The sequence below is a fragment of the Diospyros lotus genome, chromosome 1 (genome assembly GCF_014633365.1).
Source record: "Diospyros lotus cultivar Yz01 chromosome 1, ASM1463336v1, whole genome shotgun sequence".
NCBI lineage: Eukaryota > Viridiplantae > Streptophyta > Magnoliopsida > Ericales > Ebenaceae > Diospyros > Diospyros lotus.
In genome coordinates this window covers 15282722-15293466 of record NC_068338.1, presented here as the reverse complement: position 1 = coordinate 15293466, position 10745 = coordinate 15282722, and the positions used below count along the sequence as shown (strand labels likewise).

The window sequence follows — 10745 nt, the reverse complement described above, 5'->3', positions numbered from 1 at the left end:
TATAAATATTGTTGTGTAAATATTTCTGTATGTGTGTGTATATATATGTTGTTGTGTGTTCATATATAAATATATGTTGTTGTTGTTGTTGTGTGTGTGTGTATTGTTGTGCGTGTGTTAACCAATTCTTGCAAATAGAGAGGAGGCGACGAGCTAATTAGGCAGCCCTAGGTAGCAACGAGGCAAGGTGAGAAACGGCCATGGTAGAGGAGTGAGGCGGCCATGGCAAAGAAGATAAGAGAGAGTATTTTTATTTAAAAAATAATAAAAAAAATTAAAAAATAAATTAAATATCAAGTGGCATGCTGTCTAGGCAAAGTCACACGCTGATCAAAATTAATTTCAACATTGGCTAAAATTGTAACTAATTTTAGAAATTGGCCTCTTCTATCCAAAATTAAAAGCATTGAATAAAATTACCAAACCCAAAAACTTTTGGCTTTTTGGTCCTAATAGCCCATTCTTATATATATATATATATATATATTTATCCTTTTTTTCTATCTTCTTTTCTTTTTTTTTATTTAGATTCAAGAACACACATATATAATACACCTATTTATTTAACCCTGGTTTAATTTCATTATCTCCCGACATAATTTATTCCATACTCAATCCACTAAGTCAATTTAATCTTCCAAGTCCATTATTTTTTTCTATAGATTTCCCCATCACCAATTAAATTTTATTTTGTGTTCTATTTAATTCATGAAAATGAATTATTATTACGAGATAAATTCCTTTGAAATTTAAAGAAATTTCTTAAGTGTTACAATAGTACTTATGCTAACCTAAATTGTATTATAGTAGTACTGCTATTCACTTCTTGTACAGCCATCTCTTTTAGCATTCATTTTTTATGGAGACAACATACCTTATGCTCGTGAATCTACAAGACTCGCCCCCCCCCCCCCCCCCAATTAGCACATTTTTCGTGGTGTGTTGATACCCTTGCAGTTGGTCCTTTGATATGTAGACTATTGATCTTAGTAATATATATATATATATATATATATTATATAGGCACACTCTATGAGGGGACACACTTGATTATTGTATGGTAAGGTCCATCCTATCTTGAGATTAGTGCTGCTAGTCAAAAAAGTATTTTGGGGTCGTTTTGTAATTTCAAAAATATTTTGAGATTATTTCATAATATTAGAAAAATATTTAAAAACGTATTTTTGTTCACGAAGAGGTTAGAAATAGTTTATGTGTGATTATTTCTTTTCTTTTAAACTTATTGTTTGTTTTTAATTAATAAGTTATGATTCGATGACAAAATTTATGTTTATATCTATTTAAATGTATTATAGAATTTATATTTATTTTTAAATTGAATAGCTATTTTTTATAATTTTATATTAAAAATTATATTTATAAAAAGACTCTTATATTTTCTTATTTATTCGTTTTCAAATCCTATCTTTTTGACATCGTATTCATTTTCTAATTTTGTTTTCGTACAACATATTCTAAATTGATGATATTGCTAGGAGGATTTGTTTTTGTCTCACTCAAATAAATTATCATATGCAAAATTAAATTATTAAATTGTAGTCAAGATTATTAATATACTATAAAATTTAAACAAAATATAAGACATACTTGCGGATGGCATGGGTGTATAAATAGTTTAATTAACGAAAATTATTTAGATATTTAATTATTATATTTTTATTATATTAATATATTTATATTATAAAATATGATATATTAATACATTTATATCATCAAAATATCATAATTAAATCTCTAAATTACATTTTTAACTCATTAATAGTTTTGAAATCCACATGCAATTCAATTTGACCGTTGACTAATAATCATGTTCTCCAATCAACATCCAATTGACTTTGAGTGACATTTTGTTCACCCCCGTTAACCTTCACCTTCGTCACTCTTTTATTAAAAATAAGAGAAATACACTTATACCCAAAACATTTTGAATACCTCTCCTTATTTTCTCTCTCTCTCTATTGTCTCTCTTTCTCTTCATTATTCGTATGATTGAGTCTCCGACCGCCACCGTCGATTTGCCTTGTTGTCACATCACCTCTCGTTGTGTTCCCGCCTCGCCTCTCGTAAGCCAATTGCCACTATCCAAGAGCAGAGCTAGGGAATTTTTCTAGTAAGGACGAGCAACGAAGAGCTAGAGGGTAAGGTCGAGGTGATAACGCAGGCGAGCGACGAAGTAAGAGAGTCGAGAAAGCCAGAGAGCTAGCAAGCGAGAGACCGAAGAGAGAGCCAGCGGCCAGCAACAATCGAGTGTGAGGGAGCCAAGGGATGACTAGCGAGGCAGAGAAAGTGATGCTGAGGTTGAGGTGGCGTCGGCGAGCAACGGAGCCAGATAGAGGTAAGAATGACTGAGCGAGTAACGACCATAGAAGGCGAGCGAGTCAACGACGATCTGAATCGTCTGACATAGGCAAGAAGGTCAGAGCAAGTGAGAGCGAGGGGCAGGGGGTGGGCTACGGCTGGCAACGAGCATTTGAGCGAGAGAAGGAATGAGGGAGTGTTCGCAAATTTTACACTGGGCCAAGCCTAAGTGCGGGCCAAGATTAATGGCGAGCCAAGGTTCACATTGGGCTTATATTTGCTCCGCTTCTAGTTGCATCATTTTTCATTATGGGGAGGTGACGAGAGGATGCAGTAATAAGAAGAGGGTTAACGACGAGAAACAATTATTAAAAAAAAAATAAGAGAAAAGGGTAAATTTTTTAGAGAAAAGACTCATCCCAAAATAACTTTTTTAATCATGCACTAACGGGGTTATGTTCCCCACTTAAAAGGGTGAACAAAATATTGACCTTTCGTGGGCGAACAAAATATTGACTTTTCTTCTCATGCCACCTCAATTCAATGCCCCTTAACATTGCTAGCTGCTAGCTAGGCGGTGCACCGTTTAAGACACGTTTAGTCTCCACAAAAATAGTGCTCGTCGTGTGGCGAATTGATTAATCAGAACAAGCTGTGAAAGGAAGCAAATTAATTAATCTCCAAACAGATCTGACCATTCCCATTGGCTAGAAAGCAAATCAATAATGGCTCCCCTTGTTTGCGATCTCAGGAAAATATAACAGCAGGCAGCAGCACCAGCAAAAAAATTCAAAATAATAAAAGATATATAATAATACAACCAATTACGTTAAGTATTAGATACACATCATTTTTAAATAATGGGGGGTTTTATTATATCTTGTCAGACATAAGTACTTCTTTTTTTTTTGTTGGTTAGTAGTAAATAAAAAAAAAAATAATGCTAATTATTATATTATATTTTTGTGACTAAACAATTTTTACGACTTCGTGTTAAAATATGTGTTTTTTATAATAAGTCTATTGTGTCCAAAAAAAAAAAAGTAGACTCAAACCCAACATATAATCAAAAAGAGAAGACTAATGAGGAAAGTTTGAGAGATATTTTTGATAGAATAGTTCTCAAGAGATTCTCTAGGAAACCTTTCTTAGGAGCCTTTTTCAAATACCTCTAGAAGACCATTTCAGGTATCTTATGGAGATCCTCCCAAAGGCTTATCATGGGTTCAAAAAATATGTTAATTCACTTTTAATGTTTTTGTTTAGAAATCCAAATGAGATGATCTCTCGAAAGATATAAATGTTTTTTCATCTATTAACTTCTACCTCTATAAATAAAAGAGTTATCACTTCTATCAATATATGAACGAAACTCTATTCAAACTATACTTCTCTTGTTCTTATATATTTTTATGTAAAAAACTAACTTAAGTATCAGATAATCTGTGTAGAAGACACCTGCGCACACCTGACTATTTTCTATTTTATAGGTCTGAACATTTTTCTTTAGTTACAAATTTATTGTTATATCTTAATAACAAAAAGAATAATAATAATTAACAAAAAAAATAAAATATTATAAATAAATATCATACAAAAATAATATATATTATAATTTTCCATCATTGTGATCTCATGACAATGATTAGTATTATTGAATTGTTTAGCGTCTGCCCACTTTAAATCCATGCGGAGGTGGCTGTTTGGGATTGGGAGAATTATTTTGTTAAAAGATGTTTATTTCAAAAAATATATATATATAAAAAAAAAAAAGTTTCAATGATTGTCGACAAACAATTAAAATAGTTTTCATTTTAGTGAATTATTGAGGTTTAAGGGACAATTAGATATTTTATGATGGCAAAGTTAGAATTAAATATATTTTTTAAAATGGGTTTAGTTTATTTATTTCTTTCTTATAGAGATCTCAATTGAAAGTAAGAAGAAAAAAAAAGCAAGAAAGTATAGAATTTATAGGGTTAATTACACTAATAATCATTTAACTTTGTATTCTGTTATTGTTTGGTACTAAACTTTGAAATGTTACCTGTTAGTCACTAATATTTCAAAATTATTACTACTTAGTCACTAAACTTTAAATGTTACATATTAGTTATTAATATTTTAAAATCGTTTCTTATCCATCACTCGTTAGTCGCTGAACTTTAAGTTCACAAGTGACGGATGAGAAACAATTAATTTTGAAATATCAGTGACTAGTAGATAACATTTTAAAATTCAGTGACTAAGTAGTAATATTTTTGAAATATTAGTAACTAACAGATAATATTTCAAAATTCAGTGACCAAACAATAACAAAATGTAAAGTTGAGTGATTATTGGTATAATTAACCCAGAATTCATATACTTTGTGTAATTATGTTATAAAAAGAAAAGTAAATAGAATTTTGGGTAATTTGACAAGTTTTATATTGGATGTGGGTTATTTTATGCCACGCTGTTCTATTATTTAGAATTAAGGGACAATAATTAAGAAAAATATAAAACATATGGAGATGAAGTAGCATAAATGTGTTAACTTATACGAATAGTGTACAATAAAGTTCTTGAGATTAAGAATTTGATTCTTAAAAGCATTCAATAATTTACGGACTTAATGCTACGTCAAGTATAAAGATCTTGGATTTATAAAGCCTTAGTGCCTATGATGCTATCAAGAAAGTTCTAGTAAATATTTTACTCAAGAACGAGGATGATGTAATAATTGGACTAAATTTTCAAACATATTTTAAGTAATATACATGATGAGGTGAAAGCACTTCTATATATATATATAGAAGTGATAATTTTACATTATCCATTGTGGTAACAATTGAGAAATCAGTATGGATGGTGCCCACCAAAACAGGTGTTTGTCACTTCGTGAATTGATTAATCAACAAAATAAACAAAAGGATCTCTAAAATAAGTAAATTAAGGCTCTAATTAATTCCTAATGAGATACGGACATTTTCTCTACGTAATGTTTGTTAAAATGAGTAAGATAAAAGATTATCAAAATAAGTTCGAAATGATTTTCGGATCAAGATATGAGATGATCAAGATAAAATTGGGAAACATTTTAAAATTTTTATCAAACTGTTTGTTAAATTTTTTAAAATGTACTAAAAGACACAAATATATTGAAAATAATAAAAATCCAAGATACATCTTATATCTTAATTAATAAATTTCTCCTTAATAATTAAAATTGATGACATTAATGGGTTTTGGAGGGTCAACTTTGTAAAAACCAATGGGAACAAGACCATCAAAGCCATCATCATGCACACATAACCCATTCAAATAGAATAATAGCTTAGGAATCAGTATTGAATTTGCACCTCCGCTTAGTAACCTCTCTTAATTTCCTCTTTAATCCTTTTTCTTTTTCTTTTTCTTTTTTATATTTCCTATTAACAAGGTTAAATCATTATTAAGGAACTCTTGTATGCAAAATGAATTTTCTCCAATCCTCGTGTCTGACATGTGAAATTACGTTAAGTAAGTTAATTTGACATTTTATTATTTAAATTATCTGTAAAAGTTATTTAAATAACTATCGATGACATAATAATGACAATATCATTAGTTTTGTCATCTTTAACTAAATTTAGGTATGGTAAATGGTCAACGAATAACGTTTTGAGCATGACATTAGAATTTGAGATTTTTAATGTCCATTTAAGTTGGACATTAGATAGAGTTGTCGTTTTTAAACTTAACGAATTATTTAATTCACCCATAAATTTTTGAATGATTTTAATTTAAGGGTAAATTTAAATTTAAAAAAAACATTATTTTTAATGATAAAGCGAACCATTTCATGAATTTTAACCACAAAAAAAGCTCAATGGATAACATTTTTATTTGTTTTTTTTTTTTTTTATAACGGAGTGAGGGTCCATTGTGTAAATCTAGAGGTGGCAAACTGCAATAGGTGTCAACAACAACAACCAGCCGTTTCCGCCGTCGTCAGCAGTCGGGTCAGCACCGGCCATATCGTAATAGCCAGCACGATCGAGGGGTATTACTGTCAATTAAAAAGAACTGTCTGAAAATACAGAAAACCCCGAGATCTCAGGGTTCTCGTACTTGTCATTCGCTGCCACGACCCAAGAGGAAAGAAAATTAGTTTCCCCCTTTTTACCTTTCTTTAATTTATCTCTCCTCTCTCTCTCTTCTCTCTCTCCACTCACCGGCCATCACCAGCCCGCCACCGCCCCACCACCACCGCCACCGCCACCGCCACCGCCTCCGCTCCACAAAGGGAAGACCAAATTTGGAGCGGCAATCAATCAATAAACGCAGAGAAGGTGACTCTACTTTTCGGTGTTTCTTCTGTAAATTCTGTGTGTTCTCTTGGTGCCACTACTGTTATCATTATCCTCTCCACCCTCCACTTCACTGATTCAACTTCTATGCGCATACTTATTTAACATTTACGTGTGTATATTGCTTTGATCAAAGAATTTGGAGCGCGCCTGGCTCTGTGTGGGCGCCATGTTGCTGAACCTACGGCACAATTCAACTGTTCGAGAATGAAAGAGGCGAGGGGATGAGCTGCGACGGTTAAAGATAGCTCCGATTTTCGCCTCTATTTCACTGGTTTTTCGTCGGTTTGCTACTTGATTGGGTGAAATAGTGGAATTTTACCGTTTATGGATTCGGATAATCAGCTTCATCACCATCATCAGTTTCATCAGCTTCGCCGCAAGGCCCGCAACCATCATCAGCAGCAGCAGCAACCGATGAGTTCCGGTCTGATGCGGTACCGATCTGCGCCGAGTTCCTATTTTACTAACCTGATCAATTGTAGTTTTGGCGGTGGAGGAGGAAACTGCGATGAATTTATGAATCCCCGGCCTTCGAGTCCAGAAACAGAGCGAATTTTCGCCAGGTTTATGTCTGCTGGTGGTACAGAAAGCTCATCCTCTCACAACCTATCCAATAGTAATTGTGGCCAAAATTCTGCAGCAAATGAAGCGTTGCTTCAGTCGCAGTTTGCGGCCTCTGCGAAGCACGAAACTCACGGCAATTTTACTCGTCCTGATCAGCAACAGGAAACTGGCTCTTCTGCCGCTTCGCAAATGATTTACCAAAACCAGTCTCAACCAACTACGAAGCACGAAACTCACAGCAATTTTACTCGTCCTGATCAGCAACAGGAAACTGGCTGTTCTGCTGCTTCGCAAATGATTTACCAAAACCAGTCCCAACCAACTACGGAGCACGAGACTCACAGCAATTTTCATCATCGCGATCAGCAACAGGAAACTGGCTGTCCCGCCGCTTCGCAGATGATTTTTCAAAACCAGTCTCAACCTAATTATAACTCAGGAACCTCTAAATCTGTGTTGGACAACTCCTATCGAGCGGTGAGTTCAATGCAGACGGACCAGTTGCCTCGTATGAAACTGGGAGGTGGTGGTAATTCGAATCTGATTCGTCAGAGAAGTTCGCCTGCTGGATTGTTCTCCCACATTAACAGCGACCATGGTACCATCTTTACCATCCATAACATATTAATTATATTTTTACGAATCAAATTACCTGGTTCTGTTCATCCAATAAGCTGCATAAAACTTGCAAAAGAAATTAAATTAATCTGATTAATAAATGTGATCAATCAAGGAAGGTGGTTGGAGTATGAATTTTCATTTAATCATGGTTAAGAAAGTATGAGTTGGTTGATGGTTCTAGGACTTTTGAGTTGGTCAATTGAGTTCAACTTTGGGGTTTGATACCCTTGTCCATACTAATTTTCAGCCAATTTCTTATGTGATTAGTATTAGACAAGAAGAAGAAGTCCGCTACTAGTTCACTTCCATATCTTGGGTAATTTCTATCTATGGCCGTGATTAGTATTAGAGAATGAAGCTGAAAAATTAGCTTTGGCAGGTTATGTTGTAATGAGAGGCATGGGGGATTCCGGAGGTGGAATAAGTGGTGCTGATGCAGATGTGTCGTTTTCTTCTCCAAGCAGATTGAAAGCCCAAATGGAGTTCTCATCAGGGCCACCTTCTTCAGGGCACATGATTTCAATCTCTGAAAATGAAACTGAAAAAGGCTTAGAAATCAGTGGCACTGAGGATCCAAGCTTTGGCGAAGTGCACAGAGACAATTCTGCTAATTACAATGTTGATGGTTTCCCATTTGGTTCTTGGGATGATTCGGATATCATGTCTGATAGTTTCCTAAAAGGACTTGAAGATGATGACAGAAAAACATTCTCTGGCATAACAGCATCAGAAAATCAGGTGTCATTTGTTAGATCCTTTATTTTTTGTTTTCCCACATGTATAATCTGATAATAACTAATTTGTTTATTTGGTTAGGATGCTCCTGCTACTGCTGGAGGGAACCGCCCTCCCACTGTATTATCTCACCACTTGAGTTTGCCGAAAAGTTCAGCAGAGCTGTCTGCTGTGCAGAAGTTCATGCAGTTTCAAGATTCTGTTCCTTGCAAGATCCGAGCCAAGCGTGGTTGTGCCACTCATCCACGAAGTATTGCTGAGAGGGTACCCATTCTTTTGACCTGAATTATGGTTTTTGTTTATCAGTTTTTCCCCTTAATTTTGGAAACATACTTCTTTTTCTTGTAGTTTCATTTAATGTCAACGATTTCTGAAGCTGACAAATTACACGCTGTTCCTTCAAAACTAGAGTATTCTAAGCAGAAAAACATGACTCCCAGAGCGGGAAGTCTTGTGCACTTGGACATCGTCTTCTCCTTTTCTGGTCCTTTTTCTTGCTGCATCGTTTCTAAACATGATTACAGTTGCAAGGAGGACTAATACTAAACAATCTTTAGGATTTTGGGGACTCGATCAACTGGTGTTCCAATAATTTTGAGTTACAATTTCCGTCCTTATTTCAGGTTAGGAGAACCCGAATTAGTGAAAGGATGAGGAAGCTACAAGAGCTTGTCCCAAACATGGAAAAGGTTGAGAAACTTTATTAGGAATGTTTTCCTTTTCCTCTCTTAACAATGGCGCGCGATGGAACTGATTCTTCCCTACATGCGTCTTTCTTGTGCTTTTTTTGCAGCAAACAAACACATCAGACATGCTGGATTTGGCTGTTGATTACATCAAAGACCTTCAGAAAAAAGTAAAGGTACGCGATGATTGAGGAATTGGGTACTGATTGAGAACCATATTAAGCACATTCACCCAATGAACACCCTGGAAAACTTGAACTTGTTGCTTGGGTTTTGATGTTTCAGACACTCTCAGAGAGTCGAGCAAAGTGTACGTGTTCAAACAAGCAGAAGACTTAGCTCAAAGGGCATAGAAGCCTCGACATGTTGCTTCTCTATATGACAACATGTTAGGCCAGCTTATTTGGTGTCTGAAAGGGGGAGAACTAATTGTGCCGAATTCAGTGTCTCATCAGTGCACAAATATCGGAGGCTCGCTGTACAGAAAATTTCAGTTCTATGTACCTTGAATTTACTAATTTTTATACCTTGAAGTTACTAATTAGTTTTTATGTGAACGTGTTCCCATTGGTCCCTAAAATTACTAACGTCATTACGTTAATATGGTATTAAAATTTAATTATATTATTATTTTGTAAAGTATTTAGATTATATTAGAGAAAACAGAACACCCACCCACCCACTATTGTCCTTTCACGGTGTGCGCACATATGTATATATATAACAAAACATAGTTGAACTGTGAAGAGGCTGAATATTTGGTATCAAGTGGGGTCACCAAATTTGGCTTTCTCTGTGGCAGTAATTGACATTTAGAATTAATTTCGAACATGACATGAAATTATTACACAACCCATATTGAAGCAGCGCCCTGAAGAGAAGACACTAGCCTTCCGAGTGTCTTTAGTGCGTATGAAATGTCACAGTTGTTGACTCTCCATTATCTCCACTCCACGGAACAAAATGAATCTATATCATATCTTATTAATTTATTTTTGTTGAGTATAGTGAAGCATCAACTCTACAAACGCTACCAAAACGATAAGGGATGGAAGGCCATGTGGCAACCACACTAGCTGCTTCAAAACACTATCGTTTTGGAGCCTGTGTATTTGGATGGCCCAAAACAACAACCTTCCTCGTCATTTCAAGGCTCATTTGATTCTTTCATACCATTTGTAGTTTAGTCTACTCCTATTGAAGTTGTTGATTTGATCCCCAACATTTATCTCCATCCTTGCTTTACTTCATTCCTTAACTATTTATATGCCTTCGATTTCTCGAGATTTGTGCATCGAAAAGAAAGAAAAAGGAAGAGAAGTAGTCAGGTTCTTTAGGGTTTTTCTCTTGTCATTTTTCTGTACATGTTCTTCATTTTCGCTGGTTCATAGTGATGCCTTCTGATTTGTATGTAATATTTGGGCATTTTTGTTAGGAACCAGTGAGTGTATACTGAGGGTAAAAGTTTGTACAGAGAGGATGT

The 10745-nt window shown here is 34.7% G+C and overlaps 1 protein-coding gene across 1 annotated transcript; it reads left to right on the top strand.

Annotated features, from left to right (window-relative positions):
- Nucleotides 1–6531: 6531 nt before the first annotated feature.
- LOC127793213 (transcription factor bHLH128-like) lies at nucleotides 6532–9884 on the top strand. The gene is made up of 7 exons (XM_052324019.1): nucleotides 6532–6635; nucleotides 6790–7818; nucleotides 8221–8579; nucleotides 8658–8840; nucleotides 9200–9265; nucleotides 9370–9438; nucleotides 9548–9884. The coding sequence occupies exons 2-7, from the start codon at nucleotides 6981–6983 to the stop codon at nucleotides 9599–9601; spliced, it is 1569 nt and encodes a 522-aa protein (XP_052179979.1). The 5' UTR covers nucleotides 6532–6635; nucleotides 6790–6980; the 3' UTR covers nucleotides 9602–9884.
- The last annotated feature ends 861 nt before the right edge of the window (nucleotides 9885–10745 follow it).

What these genes read in the sequence shown, in the direction of transcription:
- LOC127793213 (XM_052324019.1), top strand. Translation starts at nt 6,981, where the DNA reads ATGGATTCGGATAATCAGCTTCATCACCATCATCAGTTTCATCAGCTT. An exon ending in TAACAGCATCAGAAAATCAG is followed by an intron (nt 8,580 to 8,657) that starts GTGTCATTTGTT and finishes TTATTTGGTTAG; the next exon opens with GATGCTCCTGCTACTGCTGG. An exon ending in TTGTCCCAAACATGGAAAAG is followed by an intron (nt 9,266 to 9,369) that starts GTTGAGAAACTT and finishes CTTTTTTTGCAG; the next exon opens with CAAACAAACACATCAGACAT.